Below are 23,571 nucleotides of genomic sequence, written 5' to 3'. Positions count from 1 at the left end.
AAATGGTGATTTTGAACTTCTTTCGCATTATGTAGAATTTGTTATATAACAATTAACACCGCCCTCAATGTTGCGCGTACCCAGATATAGACCAATGTAAGGATCAATCGGCGATCTCAAGATAAGGCACTGTAATAAAACACGCTTTTTGCTGCAAATCTATTGTGGCTCAAAGTTTAAAACAAAAAGTAATTATCAGTATGGCAAAAAGTGAGAGCAAACATTATAACTAAAAGTAGTGTAACTTAAGTTGAAAAATTAATTTAATTAAATACATTAAATGTGGAGTTGTAAGTGGCACACGAAGGCTTACATCATTGCGTTGAAAATTTACCATTAATTTTATAACAAGAAATTTTTAACAAAAAGAAATCAATAAGTTATTGGATAAACGGGACTTTGACATAATATATATCCACATAATTCATCCAATAAGAAATTTAATAATTGAATTTCAGTCAGATATCAATGCGCAGAATAAAATTCACTCACAACCATTGTTTCAAAATATAAAGATTTTTTTATATTTTCTTGCAATAATTTATAAGCGTTCACTGCTACGATTGGATCTGCCGACAATTATGTTTAGACGTGCTTTTTTTTAGTATAATGAAATGTGAAATCTGCGCGGTTGCATGATAAGGTTATACTTATATTTCATATTTCAGATTGAAGAAGGCAATTAGAGATAAAAAAAAAATTGGTGATAATAAATATCAGATCAAAAATATTTAAAATGGTTGGTATAATTGCGTGCCTATTTATAATTTTTTAATTGAAGTATATGAACATAAAATTTTACATTCTAGTTTGAATACCAATTCAATATTATGGTTTATTACAATTATATGTTAAGTTTCAAGTTTAAATCAAAGTTTGAAAATATTAAAGAAAAAGTGTTGAAGAGCACTAGCAAGAACAAGATACACTTTGACATGGAAACCGATTATAAAATTAATATAGAATTTGTTAAAGCCATTGAACTTCTTGAAGGTCATACACCAGACGTAAAAGGATAAAGATAAAAAAAAATTGACAAGAATTTTTTATCAAAACACTATTAGATGGTACATATATATGCGTTCCTTTATAATGGAAGAAACCTCAGCTAAATTTCAGTTGGACAGTTGGAGGCACAATGTTGGTCGAATTGGTGCTGATTCCTCTTCTCGCGCTCATCGCCCATTTCATTTACAAAGAGTGCAGCAGGCCAAAGAATTTTCCACCAGGCAAATATTAATATATTTTAATTTTAAATAACCGGCTCATTAAATTCTTTGATATTCTCCCCTTTCAGGTCCGCAATGGTTTGTCCCCGTGTTTGGAAATTTGAACCTGACCTACTCTCTTAAAGAGAAACTCGGCTACCTTTTCTTGGCGCTGGAAAATTTGGCGGAAAAATACGGACCAGTTTACGGGTTAAAATTAGGCCAGGACGTGACCGTCGTCATCACCGATTATGAGATTATGAAAGACGTTCTCACCAGAGAGGAGTTCCAGGGACGCCCTAATGGATACGTTTTCACAATGAGAACTTTTGGGGAAAAATTAGGTGGAAAATTTTGATATAACTATTATAATAATTATGTTTTCTAACAAAATAAAGGTATTGGTTTTTCTGATGGACCCACTTGTACTGCGGTGCGCAATTTTACCATGAAATGCTTGCGAGACGTTGGTGCTGGAAAGCAAACAATGAATTGGTACATTACGGACGAGGCCTCGGAATTTGTCAAAATGTTAAAAACGAGTTGTGGAAACACCAAAGAAGTAATATTTTAATATTTAGCTGAATACAAATATTTACAAAAAATCTTTTTTATAGACGTCGAAATCGCTTAAACTAGACCAATTATTCAAATTGACAATTCTGAACAGCCAGTGGCTTTTGATTGCTGGAAAGCGTTTTGATTATGACGACAAAGAATTTATTCACCTTCTTGAATTGCTGACGGATTTTTTGAAAAATTTTGATGGCGCAGGAGGACTCGTGAGCAGACTGCCGTGGATTAGATTTGTGGCACCAGAATTATCTGGCTTTAACAAACTCAACAATGCCATCAAGCCGCTGCAAGAGTTTTTATGGGTAAAAGCGGGGTAAAGTTAAATAAATTCAAACAAATCATCACTGATTTAAAAAATTTATCAATACAATTGTATATATTATAGGGGCATTATTACAAAGAGAGAAAAAATCTAAATAATATAATGAGAATGTTTTTCTGATTATTTTTTTAATTTAATTATTTTATTGATGATATAAATAACAGAAATTAATTGGAGAACGCAAGGAAAATTTTGATGCCAATGCTGAGCACAACAATTATGTGGATTTGTTTCTGGCGGAGATTTTTAAGCAAAACAAGCCAAGCAAAGTTTTTAATGGTGATTTTACTTGAAATTGTGATATGATTTTCTTTTTTCCATAATCATCAAACGTTTGCAGAAAAAGAACTTATATCGTGCCTAATGGACCTTTTGCTGGCCGGCATGATCACAACAAGCGACGCCATGGTCGACATGCTGCACTTTGTGGCGCAAGACCCTAATTTGCAGAGAGAGCTCCATGTGGAAATTGATCGCGTCATAGGTAGAAACGTAGCTCCTACCATGGACTTCTACAATGAGTAATTCGGGAAAAAAAATATCCAATAAAATAAATTCTGTATAAATAATTATCCAGGATGATTTGGATGCGCGCCTTCAATTTGGAAACTTTGCGCTTTGCGACAATTGCGCCGATTTCAGTGGCTCGAAGGGCAACCAAGGATACAAATCTGTTGCAGTATCGCATTCCTAAAGTAAAACTGTTTTATAGCAATTCATTAAATGAATTTTTTTACTAGTTTCTTTTTAAACTGTTATTTTTCTTTGTTTAACATTTTATTTTTAAATTATACATTATACAATGCATAAGATTAATTTACATTTGTATATAGGACGCGGTAATTGTGCCTGTTGTTCACAAAGTATTAATGGACGAAGGATACTGGAAAGACCCCCAGGTTTTTCGGCCCGAAAGATTCCTCGACGCAAGTAAGACAAAGTTCATTCCGGATGAAAGGGTTAACGTTGCGTTTGGATATGGTAAGTTCTACCGACAAGTGACAACTCAAATTATTCTGTACATTCTGCTACTTTTTAATCTAGGAAAGAGACACTGCCCAGGAGACTTCATCGCTTACCGCACCATGTTCTTGTTCATGGCAAATATTTTGCAGAATTTCACTGTCGAAGCTGACCCAAATGCCGACACAAAATTGCTGTGGGATGAGGGAATTACTTTAACGCCACCACCGTTCACTGGCACATTTAAATTGAGAGAATAGAATTATTATTGGCAACCATTGGCAATTAACGATGTATTGATAAGTTTCAGAATGATGACTGTATCATATGTATTTTGCATCTAGTTTTTTTTAATAAACACATTTTTGTAAAACATATACCGTGTTTTCAACTATTTAAATATAATTTATATACAGACGAATTGTATTTTTTTTCAGCCTGCCATACTTTCAACTATAAAAAAAAATTAAAGTAAATCTGAAAATGATGTGGGGCTGTTTCACTTTTTAGTGGAGATTATTAACATAAAAATAAATTTATTACTTAATACTTATGACAGGAATAGGAAATAATGAAGGCTTTAAGAATACGATTTTTTTTTTAAATTAATGCATCCACAGTTTTTCAATTTTCTTAATAATTTCACCTTATGGCTAAAATCACACGGTGCTCAACACTTGATTGCAAATTAGTTTCAACTTGCAAACAAATCATATTGTTAAAAATAATAGCTAGTTAATAGTGTTAATACACACATTTATACAAACGAAAGAGTAATGTGTGCCAGGGCCGATTTTTCACCTTAAAGATTTTATTTCTGTATTACACACTGTATTAAAAATTGAAAATTTTGACAATTAATTGTTATAGTTAGCGGAATGCGAAAAATTTATTACTGGCGAAGTTTAGGCAAAGGGCGAGGAGCCATCAGCCTCGTCGGGCCATTCGGGGTTAAACACAAATTAATCTAATCTTACAATATCTTGTTTTTGAGGGCTCCAATCAATAAAAAAATATCTACTGTGTTTAACCTAGATTTAACGCGACCAAATCAAATGATTAATGACATTTTGTGTGTTTTTTAGGATTAAACATTATCGAAAATTTTTAATTTTGTAAGGCTGTATCAAATGTTCAGCAAATTTAAGCCTGGAGATCAGATGCATGATTTTTTTTATAATGAAACCGTTAATTTATTTATTTATTTATAATTATTAAAATAATTTCTAAATATTACTTAATTAAGTAGTTACAAATAAATGAAGGGCGATTGTAAGCTACTTTTCGAGTTTATTTATGATTATTAATATGCGTCTACAACAGTAATAATATTACGTGTGATTGACACCGCCAATATAAATATCGATGCGCAATTCAAGATAATAAGTCACGTGTACAAGCACATGCTTGTCATTGCAAATCTTTTTATCGCAAACATTAATATTAAAGCGCGGTATTATAATTGAGGCAACATTATTTAACAAAAGGAAAAATTATAAGAGCAGAAAGTATTGAATCGTCTAAAATTTCAGATAAGATGAGATTAAACTAATAATAAGTGGCATATATTATAGTATATGAGTGTTGCCCTTCAAATAAAAGAGCACTTTATATTGCGTTCTATTGCCAATAAGAAATAATCCATACAAATTTTATTTGGCCATTTGGATTCTTAAACCCTCGTTCTAAAAAATTTGAATGAAAGTTTTTTTTTTGCTTTATTTTTTTTTGCTGCAAAAATATCGCATCCAAGGTTGGCGTTGTTGAAATTTGCAAAACATTTCAAATTCGTCAATCTACCAAGAAAATTAAATTTTCGATCTTGATACAAAATGAATTTAAAAACAATTTAATGCCGATTTATTAAATACTATTAGATTCTCCTTGACAAAAATAATTAAGAAAGATTGCCACAAATTAAGTTAGACGTGCTTGTAATCTTGAAGCTGGTTTTCATACATATCGTCATGACATGCAAATATTCAAGGCAACATGCAATTAAGATAAAAAAACAAACAAACAAATAAACAATACGCAATAAACAATAATCATTATCACATTGATATTAAATGATATAAATATGCGTACAAAAATTACCTTACTTGAGATCTAAAATGTTGATCGAACTGGTGATCATTCCTCTTCTTGCGCTCTTCGCTCATTACATTTACAAGGAGTGCATACGACCTCCAAATTTTCCACCAGGTAATTAGTTTACATTTTTTTTACACGGCTCATAAGATTATTACTTTGGTAAATTACTTTTGAGGTCCGAAATGGCTTGTCCCTGTGTTTGGAAATTTGAACCTGGCATACTCCCTTATACAAAAACTTGGCTACTTATTCTTGGCCCTGGAAAATTTGGCAGAAAAATATGGACCAGTTTACGGATTAAAATTAGGCCAGGATGTGACTGTCGTTATCACCGATTATGAAATAATGAAAAGCGTCCTTAACAGAGAGGAGTTCCAGGGACGACCTCATGGATACGTTTTTACTATGAGAACGTTTGGAGAGAGTATAGGTATAATGTATTATACAAAATTAGAAAAAAAATACTTATTTTCAACAAAAGGCATTGTCGTGGGCGATGGACCCGCTTACACGCACGTGCGCAATTTTACAATGAAGTGTTTACGAGACGTAGGCGCTGGAAAGGCAACAATGAATTGGTACATTACAGAAGAAGCGTCGGAATTTGTCAAAATGTTGAAAACGAGCTGTGGGGACACCAACGAAGTAAAATTATAATATATAATCAGCTCAATTGCTTCAGTTCTAAATAATTATTTCAATTTATAGACGTCAAAATCGCTTAAACTTGACCAGTTATTCAAACTGACCATTCTGAACAGCCAATGGCTGCTAATTGCTGGGAAGCGGTTCGATTACGACGATAAAGAGTTCATTTATCTCCTAGATTTGGTGACGATATTTTTGAAAAACTTTGATGGTGCAGGGGGAATTGTGGAAAGACTGCCTTGGATCAGATTTGTGGCGCCAGAATTATCTGGTTTTAATAAACTGAACAACGCAATGCAACCTTTGCATAATTTTCTATGGGTAAACAAATTAAATAACCATGTAATATTATTATAACATATTAAAAATCTTAATTGTTTTAATTTACGTTGTGAAAATAACAACATTTTTAGAATATAATAATCGAAGATTTTAAACAACAATCAACTTATCAAAATCAAAAGCTCTTTTCTTATATTTTAGAGTGTTATCCCAAATATATAAAACATAATTATATATTAATTATCATCGTGATGATATTACAGAAATTAATAGGAGAGCACAAGGAGAACTTTGATGCCAATGCTGAGCACAACAATTTTGTGGATTTGTTTCTGGCAGAGATTTTTAAGCAAAAGGAGCCCAGTATAGTTTTTAATTGTACGCTGGAAAATTTTGTTTTTTTTTTCTGAGTGAAACCAACAATTAAACTTTTCAGATAAGGAACTTATTTCTTGCCTTATTGACCTTCTGTTGGCTGGCATGATCACCACGAGCGACGCCATGGTCGACATGCTGCATTTTGCAGCGCAAAACCCTGAGTTGCAGAAAGAGCTCCATGAGGAAATTGATCGCGTCGTAGGCAGAAACGTAGCACCTACCATGGATTCCTACAATGAGTGATTTCAAATTAAAAATATAACAGAATAAATACTTTATGTAAAATAAAAAATTATTCAGAATGGTTTGGATGCGCGCCTTCAATTTAGAAACTTTGCGCTTTGGGACAATTGCACCGATTTCAGTGGCTCGAAGGGCAACAAAGGATACAACTCTGATGCAGTATCGCATTCCTAAGGTAAAAATTCAAGCGCTTTAGCAAATGTTTTTAAGTGTTACTTTAAATTTTTTAATTAATATTTCCAATATTTTTAATATATTATGTACATATTAACGTTTTTACTTGTTTCTTTTTAAAATTTAACATCTATTTTTAGGATGCGATAATTGTTCCTGTTGTTCATAAAGTGCTAATGGATGAAGGATACTGGAAAGATCCTCAGGTTTTTCGGCCCGAAAGATTCCTCGACGCAAGTAGGACAAAATTCATTCCCGATGAAAGGGTTAACGTTGCGTTTGGTCTTGGTAATTTCGTTGACTTAAATCCAAATTAAATTAATAGAAAACATTCAAATTAGGAAAGAGACACTGTCCAGGAGACTTCATCGCTTACCGCACCATGTTCTTGTTCATGGCAAATATTTTGCAGAATTTCACTGTCGAAGCTGACCCAAATGCCGACACAAAATTGCTGTGGGATGAAGGAATTACTTTAACGCCACCGCCGTTCACTGGCACATTTAAATTGAGAGATTAATCAGAGTGCATGATGTATTCATAAGATGTTTAGGAAAAAATTGATATGTTGTGTTTATGATGTTCAATTAATTTTATTATATTTACCAGCAAAAAATTGCTGTTAATAAAAATTGAATAATTTTGAATCTGTGATAAAAATTGTAATTGCATCAGAAATTAAATTATTTGTCCATTCCAGCTTTATATTTGAGTAAATTTAGGTAAATTAATAATAGAAAATTACATTATTTGTTTTTACTAATAAAAAGTGGAAAGTAAGTTAAAATGCGAAAATATAAATATTTTTTACAAATTAGTTATAGATTAGCAATAGAGGCAAAACTGTGTTGAAATTTTATCTCCATTTATTTTAACTTTAAATTACACAGCACTGAACACCCAATTGCACGAGGTTTTAGTTTCCTAATTAGTTAAAAATTGATAAAAATCAAATCACCCAGGTTTAAATAATCAAAAGGTGCGATGGTTTGGGGCAAAATTTCATCGTCTCACGCTCAGTTTCTGTATTTCTATTCCCTATCGCAAATCGTAAATTTAGATAATTGGAAAATTAAGATGATCTGATTGCCAGTGTAAAAAATTCTGACACATCTACACTAAAAAGCATCACAAAATTTCAAAATTTGTATAGCAGCAAGAGTTTTTCTTGTAATTGAGAATCACAACTCACAAGTAGCAAAACTAAAAGGCACTTTGAGCAACTACGTGCTACGATAATTGTGTGTGGTTCTAAAGTGCGTATAAATAAAGCCAATTACACTCGACCTTCATATAAATGCTGGAATGATTCAAGCAAGATAGCAAATAGGCATTATAAGCTATTATAAAAAATGTAAATAGTTCATGAGGCACGAGCGCGCTTTTATTGAAAACAACCTCAGTTAAGTCTTGCTCGCGATCAAGAATGTTGGTGGAATTAGTGCTGATTCCTTTTCTTGCGATCATCGCTCATATTCTTTACAAAGAGTGCAGGCGGCCAAAGAATTTTCCACCAGGTAAATATTGAGTAACTAAAACTGCGGCCGGTTTATCTGTAATAAATCGTTTAACTATTTAGTTTTCATTTACAATTTTCTAAAATAATTTTATTTTTTAAACTCAAGGACCAAAATGGGTTTTGCCGGTGTTTGGAAATTTGTACCTGGTCTACTCACTGAAACAAAAACTGGGTTACCTATTTTTGGCACTGGAGAGTTTGGCTGAAAAATACGGACCTGTTTATGGACTGAAATTAGGTCAAGACGTGACCGTCGTTATCACCGATTATGAGATAATGAAAAGCGTCCTCACTAGAGAGGAGTTCCAGGGACGTCCTAACGGATACGTTTTCACAATGAGAACTTTTGGAGAAAAGCTAGGTAGAAATATTTGAAATAAATTAAAATAATAATAAATATGCTGCTGATTTTCCACAAAAGGCATTGCTTTTGGTGATGGACCCACTTGCATGGCCATGCGCAATTTTACAATGAAATGTTTGAGAGACGTTGGCGCTGGAAAGGAAACAATGAATTGGTACATTACAGAAGAGGCGTCAGAATTTGTCAAGATGTTGAAATTGAGCTGTGGGGAAACCAATGAGGTACATATACTAGTAAAATGGCAATCAGAAATAAATTAAATCAATGATTTATAATATTTTTCAAGACTTCAAAAACAATAAAATTGGACGAGCTGTTTAAATTGACCATTCTTAACAGCCAGTGGCTTTTGATTGCTGGAAAGCGCTTTGATTATGACGACAAAGAATTTATTCACCTTCTTGATCTGGTGACGGGGTTTTTAAAAAATTTCGACGGTGCTGGAGGACTTGTGAACAGACTGCCCTGGATCCGATTTGTCGCGCCAGAATTATCCGGTTTTAATAAACTGAACGACGCTATCAAGCCTCTTCAAGACTTCCTATGGGTGATAAAATTAATTATTATATAGATGAAAGTCTGGAAAAAGCTTATTGCTTTTGACATTTAAGAATTCGCAATGGAGAATTAGTAAAAAGCATCTAATTTTTAATTATGTTAAATATATTTTATCTATAGAAATATTCAAATAGTTATTAAATACTAATTATTCCACCAAATATTTCACAGAAAATAATTTCCGACCATAAGGAAAACTTTAATTGCAACGCAGAGCACAACAATTATGTGGATTTGTTTCTAGCAGAGATTTTCAAGCAAAAGGAGCCGAGCAAAATTTTTAATGGTTATTTTCAAGATTCTTTTTAAGAATTTTTCTATAAAAGATTTAAACTGCAGAAAAGCAGCTAGTGTCGTGTCTGATTGACCTTCTTATGGCCGGAATGATCACCACAAGCGACGCTATGGTCGACATGCTTCACTTTGCGGCGCAAAATCAGGAGTTGCAGAAAGAGCTTCAGGCGGAAATTGATCGCGTCATAGGCAGAAACGTAGCACCGACCATGGATTCTTATAATGAGTAATTAAAATAATAAATTTTTTAAATCTTTTATGCTAAAATATAATGCAGAATGGTTTGGATGCGCGCCTTCAATTTGGAGACTCTACGTTTTGCAACAATTGGGCCGATTTCAGTGGCTCGAAGGGCGACAAAAGACACAACTCTGATGCAGTATCGCATTCCTAAAGTACGTTATTATTCAATTAATTGCTTAATTAAAAAAATTTGTCCATTCTAAGGACACGGTTATTGTGCCTGTTCTGCACCAAGCACTGATGGACGAACGCTATTGGAAGGACCCGCACGTCTTCCGACCGGAGAGATTCCTCAACGCCGACAAAACTGAATTCATTCCAGACGAAAGGGTTAACATTGCGTTTGGTCTTGGTAATTTCTTTGATTTTAATTCAAATTAAATTAGTAGAAAACAATCAAATTAGGAAAAAGACGCTGCCCGGGGGACTTCATCACTTATCGTACCATGTTCTTGTTCATGGCAAATATTTTGCAGAATTTCACTATTCAACGTGACCCAAATACTGTCGAAGGAAAATTGCAGTGGGTTGAGGGAATCACATTAACTCCACCACCCTTTACAGGAACATTAAAACTCAGAGATGAGTAATTCTGGAGTTGAACTGGAAGTGTATGGAATTTTTAATTTTTTAAATATATCAATTGAAGTTTTATTCTTTATATTATATAATTTTAGGTAAAGTTCTAGAGTTAAAAAAATTTATTTTACAAAGTTCATATATAATAAAAAATTTAAATACAACAAAGTAGTTTTAGCAAAGTTTTTGAGGTTTTCTTAAATAGTTAACTTTATTTACAACCAATGCTGAAAATTTGATTGTTTTATCTCAACGTTAACTAATAAAAAATAAAATTCGCGCAAAAGTCTGGTGAATCCGGCGCGCCGCTCTCCGCCGCTTGTTCAGCCGTCGAGTCGTCGAGTGAGAGAGAGAAGCGACAAGCAGAGGCCGGCGCGTATTTATGCTCATAGCTCAACTACGGTTGCTCTGGGTTGCTCGAATCAAAAAATTAATCACACCACGAGATTCCCCATGCTTTAGTTATTAATCTAATTGATACTTCATTGCCCCAAAAAATATAAAACTTAGAGAAATCCAACTTCATTTTATTCATTTCATTTTGTTAACTTTAAAGAATGAAAAGATTTTAATTAAATCAAATAATACTTCAGGTTTGAATTTAATAATTAATAGGGCCACTGTATTCTGCACTTTGTTATCTATGATATAAGCCAAAATTTATAGATGCAACAGGGATGTAAAGTATAAAATATATAAATTTTTTTAATTTTCTAGGTTTGAAAGCTCAAATTAATATTGGAGTATATGATTGTGTATACTCAATAAATTTGCATACTTTCTATATCGGAAGATAAGATATTTTTATAATTAATTTCAGCGCGCTAATTGTGCTGCTGGGTGACCCTCAACCACTGATCCCTCTGCCTGGTGACAAAGTATTGAGTGTCTTTCCAGCTTTTCCAAGCCCTCAAATGGATTTCATCGTAATGACTGAAGCGATTATATATTTGGCTGCTTTAATAATTAATAATGTTTTTGTTTATAAATAATATTATAATTAAAATTCTAAAATATATATATTTTTTTACTCCTAGTCTGCACAAAAAGTTTTTGTCGCACTTTTAGTTTCAATCATGTCTATTAGTGTTTTTTAGTCTCTGAAAATTAATGATATCTCCGCGCAGAGTCATCGCTTTCAAAAAGTGCAAACAAAAAACAGAGTGTCTCTAGATTGAAATTGTTTTGAACAAAATCAGCACGCGCCCGTGACAATGGGTCAAAATATCAACAATCGCGAATCAAATTCTTCCGAGGCCAACGACGACCAGTTGCACCATGGGCGTCCTACCGACTAGTGTCACCAACCCCGTCAAGCCTCCCCAACAGGTTTGCAAAATATAATTATAAAAATGAAACCAAAATTTATTAATTCATTCATAACTAAAATTATTATCCCTTAACCAATATTTTTGTGCTCAGGATGATGAGGAGAAGGTCTTGGAGGCGGAAGACGAGGCCCCCGCTGCCCAAAAAGGGGCTGCCCACGTGCTGGCGTCGGGGGTCTGTCTGGTGACCAAAGTGCTGCTGCTGATGATGGCGGGGGCGCTGATCGGTGTCGCCCTCGCTTCGCTCCTCCGACTCATTTTGCCGCGACTGATGGGGCTTTACGAGGCGGAAGGACTTCCGAAAAGGGCCCACTTGCACATGGTCACGACCAACCTGACCGTCGGCGGTGCGTGCGCCATCGAAGCACTGGCAAGCAAACACGCGAATCGCACTTGCAACCTGGTCTTACTCCAGCAACACCCTGCAAAGGTAATGAAATTTCGTGTTCAGAGAAACTACTGCAACTGAAAAATAGCCAGGATTTAAATGGTTTTTCAATTCCTGTTTTCTCTTATAATTTAGAAACCCAATTTTTTTTAGATAAAATTCAAGTTCTTTTCCTTAGGAATAAAATTTTGGTACTTTAATTAATTTTGAAAGTCACATATTTTAATAACAGATAAAAATTTTAAATATACCTTGTGTTTAATCAATTTTTGCATTTTTTATTAGCAAAATAATATATATCTTTACGTCCACAATTCAAAAGTTTTTATAATTTTCGTGTCATTAAAAAAAACTTTTGTCACGGCAAATATAATTGCTATTATTTTATTAAATTTGATTTAATACTACGGAAATTTTTTCACTTTAAATTATTATCTTAATATTATTATATTTTACATGCGTTCATGTTTTTTTCTGCTTTACTGGTGTTAGGTTTACTTGTATAACCAGTGAAAGAGAATAATATTGAAAGAAGCGTAATCTGAATAAATATTTCAATTTTTACTAAAAATTAAATAATCCAAAATAAAATCTGCTATTTTTTGTATCAATTATTTTCGTCTAATACATCAATTTTGAATTAGGTGCACAACCTGGTCAGCCTGTTGGAAAAACACTACCCCAATCTGAAGACTCATCTGCACCCTGACGTCGACGAATACTTTGAAAGTTCGCCCCTCGAAGGGTTCGAGACGGACGTTGAGCCAGACCTGCTTGAGTTGGCAGCGCGCGTTTTGGCGCTGTGGCGTCACGGAGGTGCCAGCGTTGACCTCAAACGACCTGTCCTTGACCAACCGCTTGAAAAAGAGGTCGTTCACCGCTCGGCGGGTGCCCTGCTGCACTTTCCGCAGCCGTGCCACCCCGCCTTGCAAGGCCTGTTAACCACCCTGGGCAAGGGCAGCACTGGGTCGGCCGCCGAGGTCGTCGAACAGGCCACGTCCTGGATGTGCCGACCTCCGGCCGGGGCCGAAGACCCTTTTTTGCCAAAGCACTGTCTCGGAGTTCACGTGGTCACTTCCAAGGTATGAATTTTCATTTTGAGAAATAATTTCTCACTTTGACTTTTTTTAAATATGCCAGATTGAGCCTCATGAACAACTGCAGTGTCCGCTTGTTAGAACAATCCACACTTCCTTTGACCCTCTGGATCAATTAAAAAATTTTGAGGAAGGCATCTTGAGCAAATTTTTGCATAACAGAATTATGTGACATCTGCTCGCTGAAAATATGAATAGGTTCTCATACATTATGTGATTTTGTATTTTTGTACCATCATTATCTAAAGTTGTCAACAGTTTTTTCCCCCATTTACATATATTTCTATTATTTTTAACGATCTGGAATTATTTTTTACTTAAATTAGATAAATTTGACTAATTGCACTAAAAAAATAAAAAAATTTAAAAAATAAGAAATTGTTTTTTAAATTTGTGCAACTCGCCTTACTCAGATGTTAAGCCAGTTGCATATCTGAGAATATTTTGCACGTTTCGACTTTATAACAGACACAACAACTACTATTACGCTGCAGTTAAATCTCAATAACAACGAATTGGCTGACTCGGTGTAAATTAAATCAGGTGAAAATAATGGCATTGCCTTCAGTCAGAATATAATTTATTTTCTTACACGTAAACAAGCACATCGATTAAATATCTCCAATTCTATTTTGTCGATTCTGAGTCAGGAATGTGCGTTAAAGTTTGATGATAGTTGCCTGTGTGAATGAATTGAGAAAATGCTAACGTGGCACATTGTTGACTTAAAGAGTACAAAGTGTAGGGATTCAAACAATCCGCAAACTATTCAACCACTCGGACTAGTTTACAAGTTACTCTTAAAGGCAGTACTTATTTATTGTGATATTGTTAAATAGGGTGATGCAGTTTAATGCTTCCAATATCACAATCCAACAGGCTGTTGTATTTTTTTATGTTGCTAATTGCAAGTGTTTTTCGCACACATCAATTTACAAGAAGTGACTTTTTGATCAAGTCTTACTTATTTTTTCTAAAATTCCTAAAAATATCCAACAGTAAATAAAAACTTGACGGACAGGTTGTGGATAAACTACTATTTCTGCTGTGGTGCCAATCTCACTTTCAGTTCGTCCACTCTGATTTTCATGTTAGCAAAAATGTCTTCGCCCAGAGTGTCGACGCTGAAGTACCTCATTTTCTCAAAGCTGAACATGTCCTGCAGAAAACCGACAACTTGATTCTGAAAGAATAAAAAAAAAAAACAGACCATGAATATGAAAATAATTTAATCTAGTTAATCATTTCATACCCTAAAGTACTTGCAGGTCTCTTTGAGTTCATCATTTGTGCCCAAAAATCCCCAAGCCATCAACGGTGAAATGTGCTCCGAGATTGTGTAAAAGTGAGACATGAAGCCGTGTGGATTTTGCAGCATCCGCCGCTTTGCTTTTAGCAGCGAGTAAAGGGCAGTTGATAGGGCCTGGAATAGTACACATGTCTTTTTAGTTATATAAAAATCTAAATGGAAACTTACCGCTTCTTTAAAGCCATTGGACAGCCACCGGTTTCCGACCACTGAGGACACACAACTCGGAGGAGCGTCCAGGTCATCGAAAGCGTCCATCAGGATGAGGTCGAGGGCTATATCAAAGAAGGTCAGCGCCTTGACGTCCCTTTCGTTCATTTCGACCTCCAGGTCTTTCCAGTTGGATTCTTCGGCCAGGTATTGGATCATGTCCTCGTAGGCTATTAAAAAGTCCCTCGGGTCTTTGTCGGCGTTAATCATGAGGTCGGCCAGCACTTGACGACCTGTGTCCACCAGCCAGAGCTGGTTTTCCGGCACTTGGAGGAGCCACTTGAAGGCAAGCCGGATGCAGTGCAGTTTGCATTGATACTCCTCAGCCGACAAACACCGCACCAAGTCCGTCCTCAAACATCTGTTAAAAAAGAATAAATTGCATTTTATTTTTAAAAAGGAATGAGAAATCTTAATAATATTTAAATAATTATAATTGCAATTTAATAAAAAAAAAAAAAATTGTCGCAAAATAAATCTGAAATTGTTCTTGGATAATCAAACTTGCGGGTCTGAAAGTGATAAAATATTAAATTAATTAAAAATAGAATATTAATTATTAAGTTTCACATAAAAGAAGTAATAGTCGAAGGCAAACATGAAATATCAATAGAAATTAAGGATTATTTCTTTTTTATAATTTTAAATAACAAAAAATCATTTTCAAATTTTCAAGCGTGTTAAGTTTCTGCTTTAAAGCGAAACTTATTTTAATTTGTGAATGAAATAGTTCAGACCTGTAAGGGATGCCATTATTTTCTTGAAATTGTGTCCAAGCTGACTGATAAAGTGGCATAGAGTCCAGGTCAGGGATGTCGTTGAACTCCTCCAAATCTCGTAGGTCGGCAATCTGGGAATTATTAAAAATTTAAATTTTCAAAATAATTTGGTTACGATAAAAATGGAGAGGTTTTAAATTAAATTATAAATTTACAGTGCGGAAGTGGGCAGTAGAGACGACCATGACGAAAAAAACAGACGTCCACGCTCAAGAAATTACTTTTTATTTTAGAATGAATAACCTTTAGTAACTTAATTTTTCACAAGCAAACGCGCTGCTCCCTGACTAATACAAGAATGAGCGAACTGAAAGTGAGTGTGTGTGTGTTGATTTGGGGGAGAGCAGGGTGATCTTAATTAGGCGCCAGCGGAGGCTAAATTGCGCTTACTGGAAAAAGAAGTTTCTGCTTCCTCTGTAATAAATGGAATTCACCTTTGGTCTCATTGATGACTTAACTGACTATTAAGGTTTGCAATGCATTCTATAACCAATAATGCTTCTAGAATATTTCTTAGTTAGGCGATTTTATTACATTTCAAATTTAGATTTCAAACTGGCTTTTAAATTAGTTTAAAGATTCTAAGTGAAACTCCTCTTTGCGTTTATGTACTACATACAAATTACATTTATTCACTCTGATTGTGAAAAATGCACGTCCTTTTCCGTTATGAATAGCGCAAACTTGGAGTGTCGTTTTTTTATTATTTTATTTGACTACGTACAATTTAGACATATTAGGGTATTTGAATTGGTTTTTTTTTTTTAAATTTAATTTACCGGTTTTCATAAATAAAATATTTTTTGCGTTTTTATTTAATTTTTTGGTTCATGAAAATTAACGCTGACCAAAACGATGTAATTGATAAAAAAAGTATATATCAAGGAGAGGCCCATTTTAAAATTTATATAACTATAGTTAATGTAAACTTTGAAATATTTTTTCAATTTATTTGACCAATTTAATAAAAAAAAAATCAACATTACCTCATCTTGTGCAGAAACAAACGAGTCCTTCGAGGACCAGCTCGACCTTGACCTCGTCCGCCTGCTGTCGGCCACCGAGCTGTCCGTTCGGAACAAGACCGATCTCTGAAATCAATCGATGAGACAATTTTGGAGTTCATTAGCGATCAATCCTCATACTTGGTCAAGGAAGAGCAGCTCCGAGTCCGACTGCAGTTTGTAAGCTGCGTCGAGTAAATTCTGCAGGTCTCGCGTGAATTCGGCCTCCTCGGCAGTGGTCACCGCGAGGGCGCCCCTGTTTTCCTTGGACAAATTTCTGTACGCTTCCAGCGCGTCCTCCCAAAAGTTGATGGCCGTTTCTACAGCCTCCATTCCTGTCAATCAAGCAATTTAACAATGCTTTTATTTGCATAATATATAATTTTGATAACTATTAAATATGTACATAAAATAAATTAATAGGGTATAATTTAGATTTTTATGTAAATTGTAAATATTTAATTAAAAAAAAATTGTATACATTAAAATTTTAAATTACTAATTTTAGTGTTTATTTGCAAATTACGAATCACTGCTGCTTAAACGTAATGATTGTAGCGTTAAAAAAATTAAATTATATTACATTAAAACCTGCAAGAGTCTGTTCATGGATCGTTTACACAATACACATAAGTGTACTGAATTCTTCCTGCAATGAGTTTGCTGCTGATCATTTAAATTTTTGTCTTAATTAATTTGTTCAAAATAGCATCAATGATTAAAGATTAAAATAAATAACATAAAAAAATGAATTTCAATGGATTAATATCAAAATGTTTTTTCCAATTTACAATTTCAAATAATAAGATTAAACTTGAATTTGATAATTTAAAACGTTATTATGCCAGCTGCATTAGTTTTATCTTCAGAGGCTGTCCTATGATCTACATTTTCAAGCCCAAACACGTGTGAGAGATTAGCATACTAATAACAAAGTTGGTCTCGGCAGAAAAGTCGCGCGGCTGACAAACTAATCCAGTCAGCCGGGAGATTTAACGTGACAGGGTCTGGGCAGATTTATTAAATTATGTTCTTTTGGCAGTTTTCGCCAATCCGGTCAGGTGCCTTTTCGCTACCAGCGTTCCTGACTTCTGACCAATGGCGAAACTTGATACCTGCGGCTGGACAGCGTTTTGCACGCACGCTTATGCGACTCGTTTTCATACTGGCAGAGACAACCGCTCAATTAAAAAGTTGTTTTTGCGCATTTTCCTTATCTGGATGAAAGACGAAAGAATGAACTTTCCTTGGAAATTATTAGGTGGCTCCAAAATTCTTGTGGTTTTACAATAGGACAGGATGAAAATGTGACTTTTTTAACAAAATAAGGCATTAAAATAATAATAATTCAAATTTACAAAAATAAAATGTTATGAAAATTTGTCTTCTAATATTTATTTCTGTTTTTGGAATAGTATGGTTGAATGTTTTAAATTTTGATATTTAACTTCGTTTTAAGGCGATATTTTTCTTTCTAGTTTCATACAATCACGTTACCATTAGAAATAAATAATAATAAAAAATCCTAGCAAAAATATTTTTTCCTCTATAAATTCACATTTTTTTCTTTTTATTTTGTGATTTTAAAAGTCTGTAACATCAAACTTTGTGAGATTCAAAATAATTAAAATGCTTAATATTAAAGAAATTTTTTAAAAAAATTACCAAAATTTGTATTTAAAAAGGCAAATTAAATCAACATGACTCATTTTTGTGTCTCATTCTCCAACAAATGGCAATTTTTCCTGGTGCTCATTGCAGGGCATCACGGTGGCGTCACCGGAGACAATTGTTGTGGTTGAAACTAGGCAGGGCGGATGACACTGCCTGCGTTGAGCGTCATCCCGTCACGATCTCTCGCCTCCTCAAAGGCCTATTCGAGTGAAATGAGAGACGGTCTGCATCAGATTAGCCGGCGCGAACAGCGATTCGGCACGCGCGCCTCTCTTGGTCTAAAAACATTTTTTTTCTCTCCGAAATTTCGAAGGAGAAAAAATATCCGAGAGGTCGCAGGTGAACCCAATTAAAAGACAATAAAAAAATCATCATTCTCGTCTGGCGAGAGAAATCAGCGCTGGACGTGTCAAAGTCTTTTAATGAGCGCTAAAGGCACCTTCGGCACTCCATTAACGGCCCAATGAAGAAAAGGGCTTCGAGGCTCCAGAAGCTTTTGTCCTGCAATGAGGAAATGCACTCTTGACGACAACAGCTGTGGAGTGCAGCGGCTTTTGGATCAAACCAGTGACGCAAGCAACTGGGATTTAATTAGGGCAATAATATAATGCAGCTTTTTGTTGCTGAGGAACAATTTTCTGCCCTTGAGGGACAGAAAGTTTAAAAAATATAATTTCAAATAAATCCCAGTCATTATATTTAGACAACTTTTAGTGAGAATTATAAATTTTTCTAGAAGAAAATACTATAGAATTAATATAATAATTATAATAAAATACATTTTAATTTGTTGAATTTTTATGTACATTCTCTTAACGCCGTTTTTTTTTTTTAAATTTTATATACAAACTTATCCTAATCGTTAAATTATTAATTTCTAATCTAATTAAGTAATTTTGAATCTAATTTTGATAATAGATAAGCAATTCAGAATTGAATCACTTTTCATTACAAATTTTATGAATGCTAATAATATAAAATTGTATAAAATATTTTTTTTTAACAAATTTCCAAATGCACAGCTTCTTGTTAAGGTAATTATATTATAAAATCCAGGATAATATTGGATGATTTAGATAGAAATATAAGAAAGACTATCGTTTCCAATTTGTTTAAGTCGGTTTAAGTATGCCAATATTAATATATTTGTTTGAATTGCCGCAATTGAATTTTATTCATTTTCAATTCTCCTTATTCAAAAAATTTAAACAATCATATTTCGACAAAATGTATTATCAAGAATTTATTTCTAGACATAACTATTTTATGTATTTATTATTTACTATTAATGTATTTTATGGAATATCTTCCCACCCTTTCATAAATAAATACTACATTTTTATTGACCTTTGCGAGGATCAAAATATCAAACGGCATCCATTTGATGCATATCGTGCTTAACCCACTTTCAAATCACATATTTATTTGCTATTTGCCTTCAGTATCAGCAGATTTGAATGACTGCAGCCGTCGAAAGGCATTTGTAACAAAATTGTTCGCCGATCAAAGACAAAATCTGTGCCAGTTGGCCGCGGGCTATTTGCTCAGTCAGACCTTCCATATGATTACATGTCTCGTGTAAATGCATGTGTTCGAATTGAGCAACCGCACCCGATAAAATCGATCGCCCACTCACTCTGCGATTGCAAAAGGAAAAAAATTTCTTCTGCTCTTATATTGCAGTTTAAGAGATTTATCCCGCAGCTCCGACCTCTCGCCAGGGTTGGCAATTCATATTAAATTTCGCAGACAAAGTTTGTTTCCGGCGCCGACTGCGTTGGCGGAAAAAACTGGCAGATAACCTTTCGGCGGCTGGACGTGCTCCAGCTCTGTGAGCGCGGCGTGGAATGATAATTTTTGTAAAGAGCTGCGCACGCTATCATCTGACTTGGCCATAAATTTCCCACGCCAGCGCCATGCACTATTATTTCTTCTAGGGAATGCCAAGGACTGCAAAATTGTCTGGTGCTGAAAAGCGGCGATAAATGACCCACATTGCCAAGGCCTCGCCGCCCTCACTTTTCGCTTTTTCTTTCATCATCGTCGCAGTTCCGAGCGGAGCTCAACTTGAGCTGCTTTCGTCAGCTGCAGAAATGGAAATGAGCGTTTCAGAGAAAATTGCAACGAGCAGAGAGACGTAGTTTGTTTTTGAAAAGAAAATTGCGCTATTTTTCAACCGGAGGTGACTCGGTGATTCACAAATTGCTGAAAGTGAGAGATTATTAAAGCAAAACAGAAGCGTCGCAATAGCTTCATAATAACATTCCATGGCCGTTGATTTTTTTGCAAAGTTTGAATAATACAAAAGATTTAAGCAGTAGAATAAATTTATATTTGGGTTCAGTACTGGAATAAAATAATGAAGGATTTTATTTGATGTAAATATAAATAAAATCAATTTTTAAATACAAATTTAAAAAAACCGACTTTTGATTTTTTGCTCAAAATGATCTTCTATGAATTATATGAACACAAGTGAGTGACAATTAATGAAACAACTGTCCCATTTTTTTTAAAATGAGAAAATATTTTAAATTTAATAAAACTTAAAAATTTTAATCAATTGTTAAAGTTTGTATTTTTGTTATTATGATTTCCATTTAAATATTTTCCACACCATCGCTTTCTCGCCCTTAAGACCCTTTCAGTTCTCCTTTTATTCGTTCAAGCCTTTTATTATAATTAAAAGTATCGTCAGGATGAACAAAGGCCCAGGATGGCTTATTGGATTAGAATGGGAATTTAATTCACTCTTTTGAAAAACCAATTAATGGAATAAACTGCTTAAAATAGTCAAATAACGCTAGAAGTCAATTAAATGCTCTGATTCAGTGCTTGATTTATTTACATAATTTCTGACAAATAAAATAATAATCAATGAATCATGGATGGGTCAGTATTCCAACCGTTCCAGCACTCACTATGCATTCAGTGAATGCCGCTTGTCAAGGCAAGTCGCGCGACTGTTTTTCTTATCAATATTAAGTTCTTATTTTTAAAGTGATTGTGTACTTATTTAGAAAAAAATAATACTTTATACAACATTCAAGATGTCTTTAAGCGACATAAGCGAAATTACTGCGAATGCAGGAGTGGTCAAGAGGGCGTTGAAGGCACTTGAGTTGGGTCAAGCCACCGACTGCACCTTTCTCGTCGGCCCTGATGATGAATCAGCCAAGGTTAAGTTCAAAAAAATTTGTTTTTGGAACCGTGAAAAATTCTTTAAAAGCAATGATCTTTTATTTTGTGCAAAGAATGATTTTTTCCTTGGTAACAATTAACAAAAAAATCCTTAAAGGAAAAGCTGTTTAAAATTCAAATCATCACGAAAATATTATTTTTTATTGGATTATATAGGAAATCCACGGAATCAAATTTGACCTTCTCGCTGCAAGTCCCGAATACTTCCAAGAAATTTTCAAAAGACCCATCCGGATCAAGAACGTTGAGCCTGAAATCTTTAAAAAGCTCATTGAGTTAGTACATTTGAGTAGCAAAAAACTACTTGAAAATTAATTTATTCTATTTATTCTTTTGATTAAGATTCTCCCACTTTTCGTGTTTGCATACGGATGTGCCTGACATGGATTCGGCCCTGAAGCTGGCTAGGGCGGCTGTCGACTTTTTCATGGACGACCTTGGCTTCTTCACTTGCACAATTTTGGAAAAGATCATTGACATCGATGTGGTGTGGAAGATCTTTGATCAGCACCGCACCAACAGATTTGTAGCCCTTGTTTGCAATAAGGTAAAATTCATCTTTGATAATTTTTGAATTTTTCACTCAAGATAAAAATGAATATTTTGTTACAGTTCCTACGCGTCAGGGCCATTTCGTGTCTGCAGCACCCAACCTTCTTGGAGATCAGCCAAGAGGCGTTTGCGACCTTTGTCGCCTTTGAGGAGATGAACCTGCCGGCCGAATCAATGCTTGTCGATGCTTGCGTGAGGTTGGCCAACGCAAAAGCAACTGAAGAGGAAAAAAGGTGCGATTTTAACTGACAAACATCAATTTTTTTCTCAAAATGATTCTTCAGGGGTGTGGTAAGAGGTGCCATTGGCCACCTGCGACTTCTGGCTGTGGCTGAGAAGGACCTGAGGGACATCTTCAAGTGGTTGACACCAGAAGAGCAGGCCTACCTGCTGTACAACTTAAAAGAGGACAAACCCCTTTTGGATTGCCCCTTTCTTCGTCCCGACAGCATGTGTTCCACAATAGCTCCCAGGTACATCACCAGAAATCTGACCCTCATTGCGGACCAACGAGAACAAGTGGAGCAGGGTGTGCCAAGATGCTGTACTCTGCAGGCTGGCATATTGTACAACTTTGCTTGCAAGGCCAAAAAGCACTTGCTTGTCCACGGCTTCGACGTCCTCTGCAAAACCCTCAACGGAGACGATGTCTTGTAAGTGGAAATATTGTTTTAAATGGAACCTCTTATCATACTTTCATTGTTTGTCAGAGATTTTACGACAAAGTCGGAGTACACAAGGGACATGAACGTCACCGTCAGCGTCAGTTTAGGGCAGCAGACTTTGGAGACCATCGTGGCCGAGACACACTCGGAGTTCTTGTACAACTACTGGTCACACTTCACCCAACCTGTTTTTGTTCCTAAGGGGGCCGTTTTCAAGGTCAGCATCTGCTTGACGAATAATAACTACTACTATTGGACTCCGGGCGTAGCCGAGGAAGTGTTCACATTCAACGATTCCGTCGCCCGCCAGCTTTTTGAGGATATCAATTTTTCCAACCTTAGCCGTCAAGGCGATGGCCCTTACGTGCCCATAGGGGGTCAAACCCTTTGCCTAGTAAGAAATGTCCACTACTCTTTTGTCAGATAGATTCTGCTTTCTCTCGCGGTTTTCTCAGCAAAATGACAAATAATGAAGTCTTCCCAGGTGGAGGAAGTTATTTAGTATTTAAATATAACAAAATAGGGGCAAAATTTCACTCTCATACAACCGCATCTGTTTTGGGGGGGTGGGGGAGATAATTTAAAATCATTTCAATTCTGCACATTTATAAATTTTGATCCCTTTGGTTTCCGTGTAGTATTGTGGGGGTTTCAATATCTTATGATTATCATTATTTTATTTATTTTTTTTTATTTTTTCACAATCAAAACTATATTAAAATTAAGTTTAAAAGCCAAGGTTTCTACAACAGTGGAACAATAAATTTTTATTTAACCAAAAACTGTACTTGACGATAGTGAAAGAACAAAAACCAGTTATGAATATATTTCTGTTTAATTTAATTTCATTATCAACCTCATCAAATTATTCAATGCTTTTAAAATAAATCTTGAATAAATCATAAACATTTTCAATTTT

At 34.8% G+C, this 23,571-nt stretch overlaps 4 protein-coding genes across 5 annotated transcripts in view; 3 read left to right on the top strand and 1 right to left on the bottom strand.

Annotated features, from left to right (window-relative positions):
• The first annotated feature begins 1,127 nt into the window (after positions 1-1,127).
• Positions 1,128-7,675, top strand: LOC132192495 (uncharacterized). Its single transcript, XM_059612484.1, has 18 exons — positions 1,128-1,229; positions 1,298-1,552; positions 1,607-1,770; positions 1,826-2,086; positions 2,271-2,385; positions 2,447-2,627; positions 2,684-2,801; positions 2,940-3,087; positions 3,151-3,327; positions 5,149-5,274; positions 5,339-5,593; positions 5,645-5,808; positions 5,872-6,132; positions 6,357-6,471; positions 6,530-6,710; positions 6,772-6,889; positions 7,029-7,176; positions 7,230-7,675. The coding sequence occupies exons 1-18, from the start codon at positions 1,139-1,141 to the stop codon at positions 7,406-7,408; spliced, it is 3,057 nt and encodes a 1,018-aa protein (XP_059468467.1). The 5' UTR covers positions 1,128-1,138; the 3' UTR covers positions 7,409-7,675.
• Positions 7,676-8,260: 585 nt separating this feature from the next.
• Positions 8,261-11,404, top strand: LOC132196904 (methyl farnesoate epoxidase-like). Of its 2 annotated transcripts, XM_059619846.1 has the most exons (10): positions 8,261-8,405; positions 8,514-8,768; positions 8,829-8,992; positions 9,058-9,318; positions 9,501-9,615; positions 9,669-9,849; positions 9,901-10,018; positions 10,071-10,218; positions 10,272-10,477; positions 11,266-11,404. In XM_059619846.1, exons 1-9 carry the CDS (start codon positions 8,315-8,317, stop codon positions 10,454-10,456), a joined length of 1,518 nt encoding a protein of 505 aa, XP_059475829.1. In that variant the 5' UTR covers positions 8,261-8,314; the 3' UTR covers positions 10,457-10,477; positions 11,266-11,404. The 2 variants fall into 2 exon arrangements, with proteins under 2 accessions (XP_059475829.1, XP_059475838.1); XM_059619855.1 differs by lacking the exon at positions 10,272-10,477 and having other exon boundaries at positions 11,266-11,376.
• A 242-nt stretch (positions 11,405-11,646) lies between these two features.
• LOC132196946 (uncharacterized) lies at positions 11,647-13,632 on the top strand. The gene is made up of 4 exons (XM_059619918.1): positions 11,647-11,774; positions 11,868-12,203; positions 12,806-13,243; positions 13,302-13,632. Exons 1-4 carry the CDS (start codon positions 11,724-11,726, stop codon positions 13,428-13,430), a joined length of 954 nt encoding a protein of 317 aa, XP_059475901.1. The 5' UTR covers positions 11,647-11,723; the 3' UTR covers positions 13,431-13,632.
• Positions 13,633-13,803: 171 nt separating this feature from the next.
• The window catches only part of LOC132196916 (mitoguardin), a 47,578-nt gene continuing 37,810 nt past the window's right edge, over positions 13,804-23,571 (bottom strand). Inside the window, exons 4-9 of the mRNA XM_059619869.1 lie at positions 16,702-16,895; positions 16,543-16,647; positions 15,515-15,627; positions 14,736-15,138; positions 14,511-14,681; positions 13,804-14,441 (exon numbers count right to left, since the gene is read on the bottom strand). Of these exons, the coding sequence (XP_059475852.1) occupies positions 14,295-14,441; positions 14,511-14,681; positions 14,736-15,138; positions 15,515-15,627; positions 16,543-16,647; positions 16,702-16,895 (1,133 nt within the window). The 3' untranslated portion in view covers positions 13,804-14,294. The remainder of the gene's footprint in view (positions 14,442-14,510; positions 14,682-14,735; positions 15,139-15,514; positions 15,628-16,542; positions 16,648-16,701; positions 16,896-23,571) is intronic.

Source organism: Neocloeon triangulifer, unplaced genomic scaffold (genome assembly GCF_031216515.1).
Source record: "Neocloeon triangulifer isolate White Clay Creek 2 clone unplaced genomic scaffold, ASM3121651v1 ptg000001l, whole genome shotgun sequence".
Classification (NCBI taxonomy): Eukaryota; Metazoa; Arthropoda; class Insecta; order Ephemeroptera; family Baetidae; genus Neocloeon; species Neocloeon triangulifer.
This window is presented reverse-complemented; position numbering and strand designations above follow the sequence as displayed.